General features: G+C 45.3%; 1 protein-coding gene across 2 annotated transcripts in view; it reads right to left on the bottom strand.

The window, feature by feature from the left end:
* ppp1r16b (protein phosphatase 1, regulatory subunit 16B) overlaps positions 1–24,515 on the bottom strand; it is a 178,829-nt gene that overhangs the window by 98,194 nt on the left and 56,120 nt on the right. The window contains exon 2 of one of the 2 annotated variants that reach the window (XM_055918075.1): positions 9,813–10,241. In XM_055918075.1, coding sequence (XP_055774050.1) covers positions 9,813–10,077 — 265 coding nt within the window. In that variant the 5' untranslated portion in view covers positions 10,078–10,241. The remainder of the gene's footprint in view (positions 1–9,812; positions 10,242–24,515) is intronic. The other variant, XM_055918074.1, reaches the window with a different exon arrangement.

Genomic DNA, 24,515 nt, shown 5'->3' with positions numbered 1-24,515 from the left:
ACAGGTCTCCTTTAAGACTCCATAGAGTTTAATCTGTAGGTGTTACAGGTCTCCTTTAAGACTCCATAGTGTTTAATCTGTAGGTGTTACAGGCCTCCTTTAAGACTCCATAGTGTTTAATCTGTAGGTGTTACAGGTCTCCTTTAAGACTCCATAGTGTTTAATCTGTAGGTGTTACAGGTCTCCTTTAAGACTCCATAGTGTTTAATCTGTAGGTGTTACAGGTCTCCTTTAAGACTCCATAGTGTTTAATCTGTAGGTGTTACAGGTCTCCTTTAAGACTCCATAGTGTTTAATCTGTAGGTGTTACAGGTCTCCTTTAAGGCTCCATAGTGTTTAATCTGTAGGTGTTACAGGCCTCCTTTAAGACTCCATAGTGTTTAATCTGTAGGTGTTACAGGCCTCCTTTAAGACTCCATAGTGTTTAATCTGTAGGTGTTACAGGCCTCCTTTAAGACTCCATAGTGTTTAATCTGTAGCTTTACCCAGGTCTCCTTTAAGACTCCATAGTGTTTAATCTGTAGGTGTTACAGGCCTCCTTTAAGACTCCATAGTGTTTAATCTGTAGGTGTTACAGGCCTCCTTTAAGACTCCATAGTGTTTAATCTATAGGTGTTACAGGTCTCCTTTAAGACTCCATAGTGTTTAATCTGTAGGTGTTACAGGCCTCCTTTAAGACTCCATAGTGTTTAATCTGTAGGTGTTACAGGTCTCCTTTAAGACTCCATAGTGTTTAATCTGTAGGTGTTACAGGCCTCCTTTAAGACTCCATAGTGTTTAATCTGTAGGTGTTACAGGCCTCCTTTAAGACTCCATAGTGTTTAATCTGTAGGTGTTACAGGCCTCCTTTAAGACTCCATAGTGTTTAATCTGTAGGTGTTACAGGCCTCCTTTAAGACTCCATAGTGTTTAATCTGTAGGTGTTACAGGTCTCCTTTAAGACTCCATAGTGTTTAATCTGTAGGTGTTACAGGTCTCCTTTAAGACTCCATAGTGTTTAATCTGTAGGTGTTACAGGCCTCCTTTAAGACTCCATAGTGTTTAATCTGTAGGTGTTACAGGCCTCCTTTAAGACTCCATAGTGTTTAATCTGTAGGTGTTACAGGCCTCCTTTAAGACTCCATAGTGTTTAATCTGTAGGTGTTACAGGCCTCCTTTAAGACTCCATAGTGTTTAATCTGTAGGTGTTACAGGCCTCCTTTAAGACTCCATGGTATTTAATCTGTAGGTGTTACAGGTCTCCTTTAAGACTCCATAGTGTGTAATCTATAGGTGTTACAGGTCTCCTTTAAGGCTCCATAGTGTCACGTTCCTGACCTATTTCTGTTAGTTTGTTATATGCGTTAGTTGGTCAGGACGTGAGTTTGGGTGGGCATTCTATGTTTTCTGTTTCTATGTTGGTTTATTGGGTTGCCTGGTATGGCTCTTAATTAGAGGCAGGTGTTTGGCGTTCCTCTAATTAAGAGTCATATTTAGGTAGGCGTTTTCACAGTGTTCGTTGTGGGTGGTTGTCTCCTGTGTCAGTGTTTGTCGCACCATACGGGACTGTTCGATTTGTGTTGTACATCGTCATTTTATGTGTAGGCTATATTTCCCTGTTCGTGCGTTCTCGTGTTTAAATGTAAGTTCGTAGTTCAGGTCTGTCTACACCGTTTGTTGTTTTTGTTAGTTTAGTCAAGTTCGTGTTTTCTTTAATAAATTATGTGTTCAAACTCCGCTGCGCCTTGGTTCCCTCAATACTCCTCCTTTTCGGGCGAAGAGGAGGAGGACCGCCGTTACAGAACCACCCACCAAATCTCCAGAACCAAGCAGCGGTGTAAACGGAGTAAGGGACAGAAAAAGAAGGAGGAATGGACTTGGGACGATGTATTGGACGGGAAAGGTTGCTACACATGGGAGGAGATCCTGGCTGGTAGGGATCGCCTCCCATGGGAACAGCTGGAGGCACTGAGGAGAGCAGAGGCAACCGGAGAAGGGAACCGGAGTTATGAGGGGACGGGTCTAGCACGGAAGCCCGAAAAGCCCGTGAGTACCACCCAAAAATTTCTTGGGGGGGGGCTAAGAGGTAGTGGGACAAGGGCAGGTAGGAGACCTCCGCCCACTTCCCAGGCTTACTGTGGAGAGCGGGAGTACGGGCAGGCGCCGTGTTACGCAGTAGAGCGCACGGTGTCTCCTGTACGAGTGCATAGCCCAGTGCGGGTTATTCCACCTCCCCGCACTGGTAGGGCTAGATTGGGCATTGAGCCAGGTGTCATGAGGCCGGCTCAACGTGTCTGGTCTCCAGTACGTCTCCTCGGGCCGGCTTACATGGCACCAGCCTTACGCATGGTGTCCCCGGTTCGCCTACATAGCCCGGTGCGGGTTATTCCACCTCCCCGCACTGGTCGGGCGACGGGGAGCATTCAACCAGGTAAGGTTGGGCAGGCTCTGTACTCAAGGGAGCCAGTACGCCTTCATGGTCCGGTATTTCCGGCACTACCTCCCCGCCCCAGGCCAGTACCACCAGTGCCTACACCACGCACCAGGCTTCCAGTGCGTTTTCAGAGCCCTGTGCCTCCTCCACGCACTCTCCCTATGGTGCGTGTCTCCAGCCTAGTGCCTCCAGTTCAGGCACCGCGCACTAAGCCACATGTGCGTCTCCTAAGTCCTGTGCACACTGTTTCTCCCCGCACTTGTCCTGAGGTGCGTGCCCTCAGTCCGGTACCACGCACCAGGAATATAGTGCGCTTCGAGAGGTCAGTGTGTCCTGTCCCTGCTCCCCGCACTAGGCTTGAAGTGCGTGTCCTCAGTCAGGTGCCTCCAGTTACGACACCACGCACCAAGCCTACAGTGCGTCTCAGCCGGCCAGAGTCTGCCGTCTGCCCAACGGCGCATGAACTGCCTGTCTGCCATGAGCCTGCAAAGCTGCCCGTCTGCCATGAGCCTACAGAGCCTTCCGCCAGACAGGTGCAGTCTGAGCCATCCGTCTCCCCAGCACCATCTGAGCCATCCGTCTCCCCAGCGCCATCTGAGCCATCCGTCTCCCCAGCGCCGTCTGAGCCATCCGTCTCCCCAGCGCCGTCTGAGCCATCCGTCTCCCCAGCGCCGTCTGAGCCATCCGTCTCCCCAGCGCCGTCTGAGCCATCCGTCTGTCCCGAGCCATTAGAGCCGCCCGTCTGTCCCGAGCCGTCAGAGCCGATAGTCAGTCAGGAGCCGCTAGAGCCAGTTATCAGTCAGGATCTGCCAGAGCCGCCAACCAGACAGGATCTGCCAGAGCCGCCAACCAGACAGGATCTGCCAGAGCCGCCAACCAGACAGGATCTGCCAGAGCCGCCAACCAGACAGGATCTGCCAGAGCCGCCAACCAGACAGGATCTGCCAGAGCCGCCAACCAGACAGGATCTGCCAGAGCCGCCAACCAGACAGGATCTGCCAGAGCCGCCAACCAGACAGGATCTGCCAGAGCCGCCAACCAGACAGGATCTGCCAGAGCCGTCAGTGAGCCATGAGCGTCCAGAGCCTTCAGCCAGCCATGAGCGTCGAGAGCCGTCAGCCAGCCATGAGCGTCGAGAGCCGTCAGCCAGCCATGAGCGTCGAGAGCCGTCAGCCAGCCATGAGCGTCGAGAGCCGTCAGCCAGCCATGACCGTCCAGAGCCGTTAGCCAGTCATGAGCTGTCCCTTAGCCCGGAGCGGCTATTTACCCAGAACTGCCCCTCAGTCCAGAGCTGTCTCTCTGTCCGGAGCTGCCTTTCAGTCCGGAGTTGCCCCTCTATCCTGATCTCCCTCTCTATCCTGAGCTACCTCTATATCCTGATCGATCCCTCTGTCTTGATCTATCCCTCTGTCCCGGTGCTGCCCCTGTCGTGGATGTTACCAAGAGGATTTTGTGGGGGTAAGATGTGGGTGGACATTCTTAGGGGGAGATGGAAGCTGGGATTGACTATGGTGGGGTGGGGACCTCGCCCGGAGCCTGAGCCACCACCGTGGTCAGATGCCCACCCAGACCCTCCCCTAGACTTTGTGCTGGTGCGCCCAGAGTTCGCACCTTATGGGGGGGGGTTATGTCACGTTCCTGACCTATTTCTGTTAGTTTGTTATATGTGTTAGTTGGTCAGGACGTGAGTTTGGGTGGGCATTCTATGTTTTCTGTTTCTATGTTGGTTTATTGGGTTGCCTGGTATGGCTCTTAATTAGAGGCAGGTGTTTGGCGTTCCTCTAATTAAGAGTCATATTTAGGTAGGCGTTTTCACAGTGTTCGTTGTGGGTGATTGTCTCCTGTGTCAGTGTTTGTCGCACCATACGGGACTGTTCGGTTTGTGTTGTACATCGTCATTTTATGTGTAGGCTATTTTTCCCTGTTCGTGCGTTCTCGTGTTTGAATGTAAGTTCGTCGTTCAGGTCTGTCTACACCGTTTGTTGTTTTTGTTAGTTTAGTCAAGTTCGTGTTTTCTTTAATAAATTATGTGTTCAAACTCCGCTGCGCCTTGGTTCCCTCAATACTCCTCCTTTTCGGGCGAAGAGGAGGAGGACCGCCGTTACACATAGTGTTTAATCTGTAGGTGTTACAGGCCTCCTTTAAGACTCCATAGTGTTTAATCTGTAGGTGTTACAGGTCTCCTTTAAGACTCCATAGTGTTTAATCTGTAGGTGTTACAGGCCTCCTTTAAGACTCCATGGTGTTTAATCTGTAGGTGTTACAGGTCTCCTTTAAGACTCCATAGTGTTTAATCTGTAGGTGTTACAGGCCTCCTTTAAGACTCCATAGTGTTTAATCTGTAGGTGTTACAGGCCTCCTTTAAGACTCCATAGTGTTTAATCTGTAGGTGTTACAGGTCTCCTTTAAGACTCCATAGTGTTTAATCTGTAGGTGTTACAGGTCTCCTTTAAGTCTCCATAGAGTTTAATCTGTAGGTGTTACAGGCCTCCTTTAAGACTCCATAGTGTTTAATCTGTAGGTGTTACAGGCCTCCTTTAAGACTCCATAGTGTTTAATCTGTAGGTGTTACAGGCCTCCTTTAAGACTCCATAGTGTTTAATCTGTAGGTGTTACAGGCCTCCTTTAAGACTCCATAGTGTTTCACCTTTATAAATACTACAATACAAACATGAATATTGAAAACATCACTTTTTGTTAATTTGAAGCATTTATGTAATCAAAACAAGCACATAGAGGCTTCATAACTCATAAAGGTCATGATAACTGACTGATATTACCTCATAGAACAAGACATAACATCTCGTTAGCCGATGTTAACCTCAGACCTTATTTTCGGTGTTTATCCCTCCTTTTTAATGTACACATGTAGCAAGTCAAAAGGTTTGTGTTGTCCAATCTACATGGGTAGTAGGTGAGTCAGACAGACAATCATGCATCAAATTAGCCTATTTCTCAGGGGCGCCTGCGGCAGCCTGCCTCGGCCTCCTCGCATAATTTGCTGTCAAAATTGTTTTAAAGTTAGGTGATTCTGGTCTGACTCGGGTGGAGAATGAGTGCGTTGTTCAAGATGGATAAACAAAAAGGTAAGACCATGTGGTGCACAAAAACGCTTTATCTGCTTTATTACCGACGATAAACAAAGCTAGCACCTCGTCCTCGACTGACAAAACACCATGGCAGAGGGAAGCTAGTAAGAAGCTAGTAGCAGCTAGCTGTGGCAGTCTACCAGTCCAGACAGAGACCTCACTGCCGCCTACCAGTCCAGACAGAGACTTCACTGCCAGGGCCCGGGTGCAGTCTACCAGTCCAGACAGAGACCTCACTGCCAGGGCCCGGGGGCAGCCTACCAGTCCAGACAGAGACCTCACTGCCAGTGCGCGAGGGCAGCCTACCAGTCCAGACAGAGACCTCACTGCCAGGGCCCGGGGGCAGCCTACCAGTCCAGACAGAGACCTCACTGCCAGGGCGCCGGGGCAGCCTACCAGTCCAGACAGAGACCTCACTGCCAGGGCCCGGGGGCAGCCTACCAGTCCAGACAGATACCTCACTGCCAGGGCCCGGGGGCAGCCTACCAGTCCAGACAGAGACCTCACTGCCAGGGCCCGGGGGCAGCCTACCAGTCCAGACAGAGACCTCACTGCCAGGGCCCGGGGGCAGACTACCAGTCCAGACAGAGACCTCACTGACAGGGCCCGGGGGCAGCCTACCAGTCCAGACAGAGACCTCACTGCCAGGGCCCGGGGGCAGCCTACCAGTCCAGACAGAGACCCCACTGCCAGGGCCCGGGGGCAGCCTACCAGTCCAGACAGAGACCTCACTGCCAGGGCCCGGGGGCAGCCTACCAGTCCAGACAGAGACCTCACTGCCAGGGCCCGGCTTTGATAGTGGCCTTGCTCCTCCTCGTCTTCCTCCCCTCGAGAATAGTGACAGTTCCTCTAGTGCCGTGATGGGCAGCTAGAGGTCCACAAACCAATAATAAATAAATACATGTATGTATCTAAACTACAAGTTCAGATAGCTGGCCGCTAGCCTAACTTATCAATCAACAAAAAAATAGCTGACATGGGCTAATTGAGTGGCCTCTGATGCACAACCACATGTTCTAAATTGCACCTTGTGCATTCTATTATTCTAACTGTCAACAGGAAGTTGAGAACCCGACTGAGTTCTGAATTATAATTTTTTTTAAATGTCATTTTGTATTAAATATTTTTTAGGAACTTAGTCGGGGTCTCAACTTACTTTAAAAAGTAAATTGTTTCTCTTCCCTGTCACGAGGGAGGGTCGCTAAAATGTTTTGCTCGCAAGGTGTGGGAGGGGCGATGTGGGTAGATAGACCCACGAACCCCGGCGGCCCCTTGTGATGAATTACGTTGTTTTGTGGCCCCAACCCCATCAAAGCTGCCCATCCCTGCTCTAGAGAGAGTGCGGGCTCTCCAACTCCTCTTCCCGAAACCAAGCTGACGACTGCCAGAGACCCAGCGGCCGCGACCTCCTTCTGTGAACATTGGTAAGCCTACAAGTGATGAGACGGATAGCCCTGACAGCGTGGAGTCAGAGTTCCTAAATACTGTATATGGTTATAGATAAGCTAGACTGCATTGTCTGCATAATGAAATAATCCCTAGTGAGCTATCGTTTTGACGGTGGACTGATTGTATTATGTGGCATTAATTGACTGGTTTTACACAGCACAAACTGTCTATCCAAGCTGCGATAGAGCATGAGGACATCTAAGGTAGGCTATAAGCATACAGGTCAGTTGTATATATAAATTGGTTACTGATTAGTATGCAGTTGCATCAAAAATTAATTTTACAAATCTGCAATGTTTGAATTTCCATTGACCGTGGCCAAAAGTAGCACACTACATAGGAAATAGGGTGCCATTGGCCCTAGTCAAAAGTAGTGCACTACAAAGGAAATAGGGTGACATTGGCCCTAGTCGAAAGTAGTGCACTACATAGGAAATAGGGTGACATTGGCCCTAGTCGAAAGTAGTGCACTACATAGGAAATAGGGTGACATTGGCCCTAGTCGAAAGTAGTGCACTACATAGGAAATAGGGTGACATTGGCCCTAGTCGAAAGTAGTACACTACATAGGAAATAGGGTGACATTGGCCCTAGTCGAAAGTAGTGCACTACATAGGAAATAGGTTGCTGGAAGTCTGAACAACTGGGCAGTATTACCGACGAGCGACATCTACACTGAAATACATATAAAGGCAACATGTAAAGTGTTGGTTCCATGTTTCATGACCTGAAATAAAAGATCCCAGAAATGTTTCATACACACAAAAAAGCTTATTTCTCTCCGATTTTGTGCACAAATTTGTTTATATCTGTTAGTGAGCATTTCTTCTTTTCCAAGATGATCCGTCCACCTGACATGTGTGGCATATCAAGAAGCTGATTAAACAGCAGTATCATTACACAGATGCACCTTGTGCTGGGGACAATAAAAGGCCACTCGAAAATGTGCAGTTTTGACACACAATACAATGCCACAGATGTCTCAAGTTTTCAGGGAGCGTGCAATTGGCATGCTGACTGCAGGAATGTCCAGAGCTATTGCCAGATAATTTAATGTGGATTTCACTACCATAAGCCTCCAGCATCGTTTTAGAGAATTTGGCAGTACGTCCAACCGGCCTCTCGACCGCAGACCATGTGTAACCCCGCCAGCCCAGGACCTCCACATCCAGCTTCTTCACCTGCGGGATCGTCTGAGACCAGCCACCCGGACAGCTGATGAAACTGAGGACTATCTTTGTCTGTAATAAAGCCCTTTTATGGGGAAAAACTCATTCTGATTGGCTGGGCCTGGCTCCCGAGTGGGTTGGCCTATACCCTCCCAGGCCTACCCATTTCTGCGCCCCTGCCCACTCATGTGAAATCCATAGATTAGGGCCTAATGAATTTATTTAAATTGACTGATTTCCTTATAGGAACTGAAACTGTATATAACTGCCGTAATGTTGCTGGACCCCAGGAAGAGTAGCTGCTGCCTTGGCAGGAACTAATGGGGATCCATAATAAACTCAAGAAGAGTAGCTGCTGCCTTTGCAGGAACTAATGGGGATCCATAATAAACCCCAGGAAGAGTAGCTGATGCCTTGGCAGGAACTAATGGGGATCCATAATAAACCCCAGGAAGAGTGGCTGCTGCCTTGGCAGGAACTAAAGGGGATCCATAATAAACCCCAAGAAGAACAGCTGCTGCCTTGGCAGGAACTAATGGGGATCCATAATAAACCCCAGGAAGAACAGCTGCTGCCTTGGCAGGAACTAAATGAGGATCCATAATAAACCCCAAGAAGAACAGCTGCTGCCTTGGCAGGAACTAATGGGGATCCATAATAAATACAAATACAAACTCAGTAAAATCATTGAAATTGTTGCATGTTGGGTTAATATTTTTGTTCAGTATAATTGTAGCAGCATCTTACTGACTGGGCTTCACCTGTAGAATAACACCTGTGACTACTCCTTCTATTAAAGAGTGACTGCCTTTAAAAAAGCAACAAATCCCTTTGAAAACGGCCTGTGGCATTGATATGAGTCAGAAACAAAGTGTAAATAGGATCATTTTAGTCATAAAGTTAGTCTCATCCTGAGTTTGGAATATATGTGCATCTCACCAGGTAAATTTATGTTTTTTTTTGACAATGTCCATTTGCCCACTAACATGGGGTGAACAACTGCAGTGACTGCTCTCTATCCAATAGCATAGACAGTGAGACAGACCTGCCCAGCAGCTCTGACTGTTTACATAAGAAATACTGCACCAAACACCTTAGTTTGAACTAAAACATCCTCGTACAAAACTTCAAAATTAATTACAGATTTCTTAAGTTATCTTAGATTAATTCTGGAGATTTTAAGGAAGTGAAATAAGCTTCCTACAGTGTCTCATGAGGGACAATCATCATTAACCAAACTGAATCGGTCAGGAAACACACCTCCAAGACAGATATCTTGTTTTTCTAATGAGCAACAGAAAAACACGTGTCACTCAGCATGTTCAGTGGCTCTTTAAAACCTAATGATAGACCTTGGGGTGATTCATTTGGAGTGGAATGAGCTCTTTTGACAGTCAACCCAACTAATGGTTTGTGGTTTCTCTGACCCTGGCTTTCTTCTTATTGATTGGGGTACTCTGATGCTCGTTAGGCAAAATGTATATATATTTTTTTACGTGGTTAATTTGGAGTATGTGTGTGTGTGTGTGTGTGTGTGTGTGTGTGTGTGTGTGTGTGTGTGTGTGTGTGTGTGTGTGTGTGTGTGTGTGTGTGTGTGTGTATGTGTGTGTGTGTGTGCCTGCATTCTCCACCATATGTGATAGGATGAGGAGATAGGGTGTGTGTGTGTGTTCTCTCCTCCTGTCCTCTTACCTTCTTCAGGATCGTTCCGTGCCGAGGCCTCTAGCAGCGCCACACTAGCAGCAAACGATACGTGACGTTTAGCCTCCATGGCGGTGGCATGATTAGCGTTCCTTCTCTTTTCCGCCTTGCGTTTCTTGTTCTGCATCTCCTTCTCGTATACGGCCCATCTCTTCAACTGCTGTATGCGGCGCTTCTGGGCCGCCCTCAGGCGCTCCAGGCTAGGCACCTTGTCTAGCTGCTGCAGCTCATTGAGAAGCTCCAGGTGGTTAGCCATGGTGGGGCCAGAAGTGGTGCCAAGTGAGACCAGGGCTGGCAGAGAAACCAGGGGTTGGAGACTGGAGACGGGTACTAGCACTGGCGTTGGGGGCTGCACCTTCGGCTGCAGTAGCCTCCTCCCATCATCATCATCACACTCATCAGCTGTGACTAGACCACCTGCTGGGGAGACGGGTGGGGGGGGGGGGGGGGGGGGGGGGAGAGAGCAAGAGCTGACATCAGTACAAAATAAAATGCTTTCTTGACATCGGTAACCTAGAATATTAACCATAGAGGCTAAAAAATTACAATGTGGAAGAACATCACATAGACTACTATCAAATTACAGCTGTTGAAAGGTACAGTATAGGCTTAAGAAAACCCTTTCAACGGTATAATACTGGTAGCTTAGTATTCCACAAAGGATTAGCTACTCATTGTTGTTTCTGCAGGCTCAATGCCCATCTGTTATCTTGTTTCATTTGATTACAGCCTCCGTCCCTCAACACTAATCTGTTACATAATACTGTAGTACAAACTCACTAGACATTACACACTCCGTGTAGTACACACTCACTAGACAGTACACACTCAGTGTACTACACACTCACTAGACAGTACATACTTATCCCAGTCCCAGTCCCTAGACAGGCAGTACTACACACTCACTAGACAGTACACACTCAGTGTACTACACACTCACTAGACAGTACATACTTCTCCCAGTCCCAGTCCCTAGACAGGCAGTACTACACACTCACTAGACAGTACACACTCAGTGTACTACACACTCACTAGACAGTACATACTTCTCCCAGTCCCAGTCCCTAGACAGGCAGTACTACACACTCACTAGACAGTACATACTTCTCCCAATCCCTAGACAGGCAGTACTACACACTCACTAGACAGTACACACTTCTCCCAATCCCTAGACAGGCAGTACTACACACTCACTAGACAGTACACACTTCTCCCAATCCCTAGACAGGCATTACTACACACTCACTAGACAGTACACACTTATCCCAGTCCCTAGACAGGCAGTACTACACACTCACTAGACAGTACACACTTCTCCCAGTCCTTAGACAGGCAGTACTACACACTCACTAGACAGTACACACTTCTCCCAGTCCCTAGACAGGCAGTACTACACACTCACTAGACAGTACACACTTCTCCCAATCCCTAGACAGGCAGTACTACACATTGGTTCATATTGTGTACAACAATACAGAAGCTACCTAGTATAAACTAATATTTTCCTGAAAATCTACCAAGTTTAAATACCGGAAATAATTCATATTTATCCAGAGAGTCCCGGGAAATGCACCAAAAAATCGGAAGTGTCCATTTAAAGCATTAAAAACCAACATAATCCATCCACCTGACAGGTATGGCATATCAAGAAGCTCATTAAACAGCATAATCATTACACAGATGCACCTGTGATCTCACTAAAATGTCCAGTTTTGTGACACAACACAATGCCACAGATGTCTCAAGTTTTGAGGGAGCGTGTTTCAGCATGATAATGCAAGGCCCCATCTCACAAGGATCTGTACACATTTCCTGGAAGTTGAAAATGGCCCAGTTCTTCCATGGCCTGCATACTCACCAGACATGTCACCCATTGTGCATGTTTGGGATGCTCTGGATGGATGTGTATGACAGCGTGTTCCAGTTCCAGCCAGTATCCAGCAGCTTCGCACAGCCATTGGAGGGGAGTGGGACAACATTCCACAGGCCAAAATCAACAGCCTGATCAACTCTATGCCCCTTTAAATTATATGTAAATTGTAAAGTATTTTGTCTGGAATGGCTTTGTTATGTGTCAGACTCCAGTAAGACTAGATGTTACCATTGGCGTCGGCTAATGGGGATCCTAATACAATCTAGACTCGAAATAAAAAAGCTCATGAATAACTGGGAGATGATAAGCGGAAACAGTATGTGGGCACCTGCTCGTCGAACATCTCATTCCAAAATCATGGCCATTAAAATGGAGTTGGTCCCCCTTTGCTGCTATAACAGCCTCCCCTCTGAGGTCGGGTACTGATGTTGGCCGATTAGGCTCGCAGTCGGCGATCCAATTCATCCTGAAGGTGTTCGTTGGGTTGAGGTCAGGGCTCTGTGCAGGCCAGTCTTCCACACCGATCTTGACAAACCATTTCTATGTAGTGAATTGTGCATATGCCTATCACATGTGACTGTCTGAAGAGTCACAATGACAGCTCAAAGGGCAACACGTTATTTTAAAGGGTTTCCTGTAGGGTTTATTAACTGCATTCGGGTCGGGTGTGCAGTCCGGCAGTGTCAATTATACGTGTGCTTTGAATTTATGGTGTCTTTGTGTGAAGTAAATACGCTATGGGACAGGCTTCCATGGGACAACCTGTTTGGATCATGTCCTATTTTATTTTTTGCTAATCTGCTGCTGCACATGTTGTGTATTTTGTGGAATTGCATTAGTGTCACATTGGGACATTTTCGTTGTAATTTCCCAGGTCATTGTATTTTTCCTGGAAATGTGAAGTGTGTTCCCGGAACAGCCCCGAGATCCCGGTTACCCATGTTAATCCTCACCATCTAATACTGTTCAAACTTCAACATCAACAATTCCTTCTTACTGTATCGACAGCAACAAAACTTTAACAGCCTGAAAATATAAATTATTTCAAAATTCAATACCTCAAGGTTCGTGCATATTATGCAAACAAAATGACTTCAATGGACAACTTGCTAGCATTAGGCATATAGCGTCGCCCTATTTCTCTGTGACAGAAGTCCTTTGGTTTTGTAATAGCCAGCTCGGTGATACATTGACTTGGTAATAACCAGCCTAAGACTTCCCGCTGCTAAAAGCCCTCACAAACAAACCAAGACAACGAGTTGTGTAAAAAGCAGTCGGCTCATACCAGAAACATGCTGTGTCTATCAATTCATTCTAAGCTAGGGATATTGGTTTAGCGTTCTTTCATATTATGTAGGAACCTTCTCCTTGCTGTTCACTTAGGTATCCTGTTGAAACCATGAAACCAGACGATGACTGCCAGATGTCAGCACAGCTCATCTACTCTGGTAACCACATCCTGACCTGTACTCAACCACAGTATGTCTCACTCTTACTATTGAACACACAATCAGGTGGACATCTGTCAAATCTACAGAAGAAAAAAAAAATATCTAATTTTCATCAGATACAATACCACAGCCGGCAAACTCCTCTAAAAGGTAATGGTCAACAATCTGGGTGTGAAATCATACCAAGGTCTTGGAGATCCTCCCAAAACTCAATCAACTCATCAATATGGGTTACTCCTCTGGGGGATTAATCAAGTAGCATCTTTCATCTCATATAGGCCAAATATGATCCTGTAATCTAGCAGGCCTATATTTCCCAGTATCCAGAATGCAGATCTATCTATAAATGGCAGTTGGTTTCGCTGAGTTTCCATCTAGGAAATGCTGAGCATTGTAACCAACCACCTGAAAATACAGGCCCCTTTCAACCTGCTACTGCACAGAACATTTCCTCAGTTGAAAGCAAGCTCTCTCACAACATGGACAGGAAGTTAGCAAGAAGCTAATTCTTCTCCCCTGTCAGCTTGTGTGTGCAAGGCCAGTGGTGACAAACTTCATCAGTGAGAGAAAGCAGTTATGGGTAGGTCTAATTGTGTCCTATAGAAGTTATGGTAGGTCTAACTGTGTCCTACAGTAGTTATGGGTAGGTCTAACTGTGTCCTACAGTAGTTATGGGTAGGTCTAACTGTGTCCTATAGCAGTTATGGTAGGTCTAACTGTGTCCTACAGTAGTTATGGGTAGGTCTAACTGTGTCCTACAGTAGTTATGGGTAGGTCTAACTGTGTCCTACAGTAGTTATGGGTAGGTCTAACTGTGTCCTACAGTAGTTATGGTAGGTCTAACTGTGTCCTATAGCAGTTATGGTAGGTCTAACTGTGTCCTACAGTAGTTATGGGTAGGTCTAACTGTGTCCTACAGTAGTTATGGGTAGGTCTAACTGTGTCCTACAGTAGTTATGGGTAGGTCTAACTGTGTCCTACAGTAGTTATGGGTAGGTCTAACTGTGTCCTACAGTAGTTATGGGTAGGTCTAACTGTGTCCTACAGTAGTTATGGGTAGGTCTAACTGTGTCCTACAGTAGTTATGGGTAGGTCTAATTGTGTCCTATAGTAGTTATGGTAGGTCTAACTGTGTCCTATAGAAGTTATGGGTAGGTCTAACTGTGTCCTACAGTAGTTATGGGTAGGTCTAACTGTGTACTACAGTAGTTATGGGTAGGTCTAACTGTGTCCTACAGTAGTTATGGGTAGGTCTAACTGTGTCCTCTAGTATTTATGGGTAGGTCTAACTGTGTCCTATAGTCGTTATGGTAGGTCTAACTGTGTCCTACAGTAGTTATGGGTAGGTCTAACTGTGTCCTACAGTTGTTATGGGTATAACTGTGTCCTATAGCAGTTATGGTAGGTCTAACTGTGTCCTACAGTAGTTATGGTAGGTCTAACTGTGTCCTACAGTAGTTATGGGTAGGTCTAACTGTGTCCTCTAGTATTTATGGGTAGGTCTAACTGTGTACTATAGTCGTTATGGGTAGGTCTAACTGTGTCCTATAGTAGTTATGGGTATAACTGTGTCATACAGTAGTTATGGGTAGGTCTAACTGTGTACTATAGTAGTTATGGGTCTAACTGTGTACTATAGTAGTTATGGGTATAACTGTGTCATACAGTAGTTATGGGTAGGTCTAACTGTGTCCTACAGTAGTTATGGGTAGGTCTAACTGTGTCCTACAGTAGTTATGGTAGGTCTAACTGTGTCCTACAGTAGTTATGGGTAGGTCTAACAGTGTTCTACAGTAGTTATGGGTATAATTGGACAGATTGGCATCTGTCCAATACCGCAGTGCACAGCTGAAGCACGAGCAGGTAATGGTAGACATAAAGGGACAGGTGGAGAGAACCGGGAAACCAATGACAAATGCAGAAAAGGGAAAAATTCTGCTAGCTATGGAGCTGCGCTTGAAAACTGAACAATTAAATGTAATTGTAAAAACGTATGACGATGAACAAGCACAAGCTCTTCAACAAAATCGTTTTCTACAGGAACAAAATCAAATGCTACAGGAACAACTCGATTTAGCCAAAACTAAATACGATGATGTCCACGCCAAACTAGATAAATCTGAAGAGTTATCTACAAACAGGAGCGCTCAACTTGATAATGTGCATGCAGTTTTGTTGAACGTTACTCAAAGTAACACGATTCTACTCAAAACGCTGCAGACCAAAGACGATCAGTTAATGAACACAATGACAAAGTTGGATGACAAATAAGCATAACTCATTGAAGTCGCTGACCAAATGAATGATGAGAGAACTCAGGTGATGAAGATGGAAATATTGATCTCTCGCTCCGTACTCAAGACCTCTATCTGCAAACCATAATAGATAAGTTTGAGACAGAAAGGAGCATGTGTGAAACTCACGTGTCCAAAATCAGTACTCTAAGCGCTCAAGTGGACTCTGCAATGCAGCAGAATACAACCCTTAGGTACCATCTGGAGGAAGTCCAGAATAGTCATGGTCACGCTCTACAGCTTGACTACCAATCCAAGCAACCGGAGCCCTGTACTCACAGGAGTAAAGACGATAGGTTTCAGACCTTGCCTCCCTCATGTGTCCCTCAGTCTTCTTCTCCTCTTGGCCATTCGGCACTGAGTAATATTGCACCTCTTGGCCAACAACAACAAGGCTTGGCTTCTCCTCTTGGCCTTTCGGCCCCAATCTCTCCACAGGATGAAGCCAACCCTCTCCGCCCGCTTGGCGCGGAATACCTTGACAAACTCATCAAGAGCTTCCCCACCTTTGACCCCGTTCCAGGTCAGCCAAACGATGCTAAGATGTTCCTAGCTGACATAGAGGACGCGTTGGATGGCTACCCGAACGCTACGGTTTCTTAAAGGGTTTACCTGTTGAAGCGAACATCGAATAGACACGTGACAAGGTTCATTCGTCTACAACAGCAACACGTGCTAAATGACTACGCTAAACTTGCCACAGCTTTGAAATTAGAATTCAGTGGTTCTGCGACTCGCAAACACGATAGCTCACTGGCTAACACCGTCAAACAAGCTCGGAACGAACACCCACAAGCTTACTATCATAGGCTTCGTTCAGCTTACTTTGGACTACTCACTGAAACAGGCATGGAAGACCTGTTGCCTTTTAACTTCTTGCGAATATAGGGGGTGCTGTTTCGACTTAGCATAAATTGGTCTCCAGATTAAACTGCCTAGTACTCAATTCTTGCTCGTACAATATGCATATTATTATTATTATTATTGGATAGAAAACACGCTCTAGTTTCTATAGCCGTTGGAATTATGTCTCTGAGTGAAACAGAACTCCTTCTACAGCACTTTTCATGACAGGGAGTGAGATTTCAGAAATCTTGGCCCCTGTTCCCAGGTCAGTTGTAATGTCCCTGTGAATGCTATGGGGATACAAACACTGCCTACGCCTTCCTCTATATGTCAGTAAGTGGTGACAATTTGAATGGAGTCGATTGCGCAATCAGGGCCTGTATAAAAGACCAAGATACCTTTCTTTTCCTCCCTGCGCCTGACGCACGATGGACGTCGGACTGGCCTCCTTCCAAGCTGTTGTTTAGCCAGTAATATATCTCCGGTCATGTTTTTACTCGTTATAGGTGTTAAAAACATCATAAGGTAGTTAATTTAAACCGTTTTATAGCAATTTATATCCGTTTAGTGCTATTTTCTGGCATTTCTGTGTGACGCACTTCCAAGAGCTGGGCACTTTTCTAGTACATGCTGAACGTTAGTGGCCATTTCGACGGGACAAGAGGACATCTTTCGACCAAAAGACGATTAGACCGGAGAAAGGATTCATTGCCCAAGATTCTGATGGCAGTTCAGTTAATAGTAAGAACTATTTATGATGATAAATCGTTGTTCTGTCGAAAAATGTTAAACGCATATGCCGCCATTTTCTTTGGGGTAGCTTTGCTTTGGCGCAACCTGTATTGCACAGTAAGGATAATTTAAAAAATGTAATTCAGCGATTGCATTAAGAACTAAATTGTCTTTCAATCGCTGTCCACCCTGTATTTTTTAGTCAAGTTTATGAGTATTTATTCATTAGACTAGATCACTGTCCAATATGGCGCCCGACATTTTCTGACCAGCTTGGCTACTTTTCTCATTGTATAACCACAATTTTGGTGGCTAAATATGCACATTTTCGAACAAACTCTATATGTATGTTGTAATATGATGTTACAGGAGTGTCATCTGAAGAATTCTGAGAAGGTTAGTGAAAAAATGTATACATTTTGGTGGTGATAATGCTATCGCTCTTTTTGCCGTGAATCAATGCTGGGGTAATGTTTGCACATGTGGTATGCTAATATAACGATTTATTGTGTTTTCGCTGTAAGACACTTAGAAAATCTGAAATATTGTCTGGATTCACAGGATCTGTGTCTTACAATTACTGTACGCTGTGTATTTTTAAGAAATGTTTTATGATTAGTAATTAGGTAATACACGTTGCTCTCTGTATTTATTCTAGTCGAGTTGTGATGGTGGGTGCAATTGTAAACTATGATTTCTACCTGAAATATGCACATTTTTCTAACAAAACCTATCCTATACAATACATATGTTATCAGACTGTCATCTGATTAGGTTTTTTCTTGGTTAGTGGCTATCAATGTCTTTATTTGGCCGAATTGGTGATAGATACTGGTGGAGAGAAAAAATGGTGGACAAAGAAAAATGGTGTCTTTTGCTAACGTGGTTAGCTAATAGATTTACATATTGTGTCTTCCCTGTAAAACATTTTACAAATCAGAAATGATTGCTGGATTCACAAGAAGTGGATCTTTCATCTGGTATCTTGGACTTGTGATTGAATGATATTTAGATGCTACTATTTACTTGTGATGCTATGCTACCTATGCTATTCAGCATTTTCACTGGTGGGGGAGGTGGGGGTGCTCCCGGATCCGGGTTTCTGAGTCGGTAGAAGTTAAACAAATGTTCCTGTCGAACATGTATCCTACCTTCATTACCTACTTGGGCCCTGCCGCCCACATTGGCTTGCCGATCTTACAACTCAGAGAGCTTGCAAGCACAGCTTTTGAGGCATACAAAGTTCACAACGCTAAGAGCCCTGACCATTCGGTTTTGAAGTTTGACCAGGAGCACTCACTCCAGTTAGAGGGTGCATTATCAGGTATTGAAGCATTGAGAGATGACGCACAACTACAGTTTCTACCAAGAAACCATGATTCCAATAACCTCCGCGGTCGAAATAACTGTAAAGTACGTCGCAATCAACATGACTACAGCTAAAATCGACCTGTTCGCTACATTCCTGCACCCAACCCACAAAAGTGTCAGAGCACAAGGGTAACAAAGGGTTGAATGACAAACGTAGACCAATGTTCTCCAGAAGTTCCACTACGGGAAGAACTAAAGCGAGAACAATTTGAGAAAAGGGTAAAAGATCAGTCACGAGGACTAGACGGGGAATTACCGGACACCAGGTCCGCAGGAATTAAGACCCATAGCAAGGACGTTAAAGTTCAAATTTCTCCCGCTCTCATTCAAGACCCTATCCAGGGCCCGCTTGATCAAGAAACAAGCCCCCGGGCTTTGTCTATAGACTCTGATACAAAGGTGCCGAAGAAAAAGGTCAAACGCTTCGTTAAAGCCAAGCCCACTCAAAATCGGGAAAGTCAATCTGCTTCCACCTTGAACAGAAATGGCACATCACGTCGTTGCGAATGACCACTCCACTTTGTGGGGAATATGTCCACTAACCGCGAATCTAAACGGCCGTACCTGGAAACAGTCCTGGAGGACTGCTTAACTTGTCATGCGCTAATTGATTCGGGTGCGACAATATCACTCATCTCTCAAACATTGTTTGATGATCTCAAAAGGGCTTTGAAGCCAACTAAACGTTGGTTAAAAGTGGAACGATGCGACACTACACTCCGAGGGGTCACTCAGACTACCTCGTCTCTCACATTGAGAGTCATGCTGAAACTACACTTCAAGGACGTATCGCTCGTTCACCCTGTGTATGTTACCAGCCTCGAAACTGTAACCCTGCTACTTGGAGCAGACTTGATGGATCGGGTACTCCCATTGATGGATTGGAAAACCAACCAGGTATGGTCACAGGCCACAGTGCCTTCTCCACTGACCACACTGTCTTCCCATGACGCTAGCTGCAACACAGTCATTCACGAGGGGTATCTGTCGAAAGCACCCCTTGGGAAAAAGACGTTTAGAAACCTCTTGGGGCAGAATCCGATCCAAGGAGATATTACGATATCTCGACACATTCCATCAGCCAACCTGATTGACCATTCTTTTCATGATTTCGAGCCAGCTGTCTCTGTGAATAAGCAACTTCCCTCCTCCGTGCAGTCGTGCAATACGGTAGTTGAGAAGAACTCCTCTTGCCCTTCGGACACTTCCGCAAGCACTGCGGCCGTCTCAGCAAGAAAAACATTGATGCGCAGAGTATACTCTGCTTCTGATGAAACACCTTCCGCTTTGTTGGGGACTGTCACCCCTTACAATGACACTAATGGCGTCAGTCCAGCAACTGACCCGATAACTCCCACTGGTGAAACACTTTGCGATATCACAGACCGATATCCTTGTCTCAGTTCGCAGGTACTGAAGAGATTGCCACACGCGGACGTGGTGTTGGCTGACATGCCTCGACAGCCACTGAGCGTTTTGAAGCACAAACACCAGGAGATTTGGTTGAAAGGTTACAGCCATTCTCATAACAACGCGGCCGCTAACAACTCGTGCATAGGGTCCGACCTTTTCGTTTGCGCCTCGGACACCAACAGCACCTGCTGGTGGGGGGGGTCCCAAGACACAAGGGGGGGGAATAGCAGCCCAGACCCATGATGAGCCTCATCGAGGCCGGTGGGGGGGTCAAGACTACGGACAACACCGTACGAGGCCGCCAGAGCATAAATCAAATCTAGTGGTAAACTCCCCTATGAGAACATTGAGGGGCAGACAGGCCCCTAGACGGGGATTATCTTAGAACACATCTAAGATAGTACTGAGGTGTACCACACTGGTCGTAAAGGAAGTCCAGTGGACTTATCCACCTCCAAAACAAATGGCAACAATAATCATGCCTTGCCATGTGTAGGTTCAACTACAATACAACTAGTAAAATGCTCCAATCATGTGTTCCGGTAGTATAATATTTCAGAATAAATCGGTAAGATAACTCGTCCCTTTGAGCACCAGTAACAATACCAGCGACAGTCAGTCTAGCTACAATACGTAAGAAGGTTAGAGACCTAACCAATAAAATTACCCTTGACAATAGCGACATAGGAGTCACTCAGAGTGCAACACGTGGAAGGGAATCTCCAGTGCACTCTTCCAATGGTTAACACACATGTCACTAATAAATAGAATCCTTCATTCAGGAGGAAAATTATTAGAATCATTAACCATGATCACACCACGTACGACTGGTCCAATACTTAAAGAGTACTTCCGTCATGAGGTTAGCTCCTCCGTGGATAACATAGCTATGAAATAGACTTCCTACCTATCACCACTACAATAGTGGAAGACACAGTGACTTGTAGTAAAAACTACTAGACTCCCTCGACACCAATTCTGACTGACCTCCAGGCATTGACCTGAAAATTACCTGACTAAGTCAGACTCATTCTGAACAAGTTGTAATCTGCCAGGATACTTGGTTTTCTTCCCTTGACATGCGCGCTTGTGTAAGCATAAACGCACATGCACAATGGAACATCCAATTAGGATTTATGCTAGGATCACTTAAGGGTCCAAGCAAAATACCAGCCTTAGTAAAGTTGAACATTTACTTCTAGGCCTTTGACTCTACAGCACTCACCAGTTTTCTTCCCAGAAGTCCATAGGTCATCCCTGTAGACTGCCCAAAACTACTGCCTTACAGCTGTAAAGGTATCATATAGTTATCAACTTAGGATAGTGCCTAAGCAACACACCAAGTAAGAAAACCCTAGATATGACATTAGAGACAATGCCATGATAGTCATTTTGCCAGGGCGTATATATAGAATACAGTCCAATTAGATAATTTTTGTGTGAGAACTATATTTTGTATATCTTTTGTTTATGCTTTCATTCCTTTTCAGTTCAGTTCCTTTGACACTTAGAAAGTGATAGAGCCATAAACAAAGTCCCCATACAACCATCACTTAGTGCCACAGCGCTGCTCATTGGGGAATGAATGTAATTATATATATTTCATGAGTGTGCGTGCGTGCGTTGTTAACATCTGCCTAAGTTACTACCCAAATCTTCCAGTCTGGACGACGACCAGACGACAGGTCCAGAATGGCAACCCCAAATCCGGGCACGCACGGCCCATCCTTGTGGCGGCATGCCCGCTGTCAGAGAGGGGGGGGGGGCCGCAACGGCGATCACCAACCAGGACATCCCCTGGCCCTCTCTGGGGTACTTTGCAGCTTCCAGAGAAGCCTACCAAGTTCAACCACCAGAGGGGACTGCAACGATGATCTACAAACAGGACATCACGTGGTCATGATTTTATGTTGATTTGTAACTTGCAGGACAAACAAGATCCAAACCACCAGGGGGGTATGTCATGACGTTGCTCTATTTGGGTACAGCAAGCCCCATCCCTCTCTCCCTGCCTCTCCCTGCCCCCTACAACTACGCTGCGGTCAGAGAGAGGTCGTAAATTCCTGAGGAGAAGACCCTGCCACATGGCCACACAGTATAAGAGGCAGAGTAAATTTTCATGGAGAACAAAGGAATTTCTTCCACCTCACAGAACTTGAGGTACGAACAAATTTCATGTTCTAGAGAAGGTATAAAAGATTGGTGAAGAATCCAGCTACGAACTGGTCCGTTTGTTACAACTTGGGGAAGCTCATGAGAGACGGTGTGGCTACATTACCATAACACTGTTTATATAATAGCTTCAGATATGAGATTTACATCTAATTGTTGTATAAGATGAATGAGTGAGTATGATACTGTTTGTAAAATTGTGTAATATGATTTTGGACTGTTTAATGAATGTTTAGTAGGAAAACCTGCAAAATCGGCAGTGTATCAAATACTTGTTCTCCCCACTGTATATTGATTACAATTGTTCCCAAATTAGTTAGTGTTCATGTGCAAAGGATTAGCATTTCAATTGTTATAATTATTAACTCTGTAGTGACTTCTCAGTCGACCCCCACTTCCCTTTTGTCTAACAAGCCGCCATGCCAGTTTAGCCCACTAGGGCACATTCTCCTATCATTTCTTGTAACCATATTTACTTTGTTTGTTTGTTTATGCATTTCTGTGAATTACTTAGTTAGTAATAAATAAATGATTTAAGACAATTGATGTATGGATGACTCATAGTGAAGACTGGGTTTGTGCAGATAACCAACAATTTACGACGTTTGGAATGAGACTAACGTGAGGTAAAATAAATAATTAATTAATCAGAAGACTTACGGATATGAAAATATCTGAAAGGTTATATTGGGAAAATATAACTTTGTAATCTGAATATTTTTCTTGGTGCCCCGACTTCCTAGTTAATTACAGTTACATGATTAATCAGTTTAATCACGTAATACTAATTACAGGAATCTTTGATAAAAACTAAGTCTTCAATTTAATGATAGTAAAGAAACGACACTGTGTCCTACAGTAGCTATGGGTAGGTCTAACTGTGTCCTACAGTAGTTATGGGTAGCGTGCCTTGCAAAAGTATTCATCTCCCTTGGCATTTTTCCTACTTTGTTGCATTATAACCTGTAATTTAAATGTATTTTTATTTGGATTTAATGTAATGGACATACACAAAATAGTCCAAATTGGTGAAATGAAATGAAAAAAACAACTTGTTTCAAAACAAATTATTGAAATGTTAAACAGAAAAGTGGTGCGTGCATATATATTCACCCCCTTTGCTATGAGGCCCCTAAATAAGATCTGGTGCAACCAATTACCGTCAGAAGTCACATAATTAGTTAAATAAATTCCCTGTGTGCAATCTAAGTGTCACATGATCTCAGTATATATACACCTGTTCTGAAAGGCCTCAGAGTATGCAACACCACTAAGCAAGGGGCACCACCAAGCAAGCGGCACCATGAAGACCGAGGAGCTCTCCAAACAGGTCAGGGACAAAGTTGTGGAGAAGTACAGATCAGGGTTGGGTTATAAAAAATATCAGAAACTTTGAACATCCCTCGGAGCACCGTTAAATCCATTATTAACATTTTTTAAGAATATGGCACCACAGCAAACCTGCCAAGAGAGGGCCGCCCACCAAAACTCACGGACCAGGCAAGGAGGGCATTAGTCAGAGGCAACAAAGAGACCAAAAATAACCCTGAAGGAGCTGCAAAGCTCTACAGCGGAGATTGGAGTATCTGTCCATAGGACCACTTAAGCCATACATTCCACAGAGCTGGGCTTTACGAAAGAGTGGCCAGAAAAAAGACATTGCTTAAAGAAAAAAATAAGCAAACATGTTTGGTGTTCGCCAGAAGGCATGTGGGAGACTCTGGTCAGATGAGACTAAGAGGGTAAACTGGTTAGATGAGACTAAAATTGAGCTTTCTGGCCATCAAAGAAAATTTTATGTCTGGCGTAAACCCAACACCTCTCATCACCCCGAGAGCACCATCCCACAGTAAAGCATGGTGTTGGCAGCATCATGCTGTGAGGATGTTTTTCATCGGCAGGGACTGGGAAACTGGTCAGAATTGAAGGAATGATGGATGATGCTAAATACAGGGAAATTCTTGAGGGAAACCTGTTTCAGTCTTCCAGAGATTTGAGACTGGGACAGATGTTCCCCTTCCAGCAGGACAATGACCCTAAGCACACTGCTATAGCAACACTCAAGTGGTTTAAGGGAAAACATTTAAATGTCTTGGAATGGCCTAGTCAAAGCTCAGACCTCAATCCCATTGAGAATCTGTGCTATGACTTAAAGATTGCTGTACACCAGCGGAACCCATCCAACTTGAAGGAGCTGGAGCAGTTTTGCCTTGAAGAATGGGTAAAAATCCCAGTGGCTAGATGAGCCAAGCTTATAGAGACATACCCCAAGAGACTTGCAGCTGTAATTGCTGCAAAAGGTGGCTCTACAAAGTATTGACTTTGGGGGTGTGGATAGTTATGCACGCTCAAGTTCAGTTTTTTTTGTCTTATTTCTTTTTTGTTTCCACAATTAAAAATATTGTTGCATGTTGTGTAAATCAAATGATACAAACCCCCCGCAAAAAAAACCCAAAACCACCCCCCCCCCCCCCCCAAAAACCAAAACCCCCCCCCCCCCCCCCCCCCAAAAAAAACAAAAAAACAACACCCCCCCGCCCCC

The sequence above is a fragment of the Salvelinus fontinalis genome, chromosome 3 (genome assembly GCF_029448725.1).
Source record: "Salvelinus fontinalis isolate EN_2023a chromosome 3, ASM2944872v1, whole genome shotgun sequence".
Classification (NCBI taxonomy): Eukaryota; Metazoa; Chordata; class Actinopteri; order Salmoniformes; family Salmonidae; genus Salvelinus; species Salvelinus fontinalis.
The sequence above is the reverse complement of the archived record's forward strand: the minus strand, read 5'-3'. Positions and strand labels throughout refer to the sequence as shown.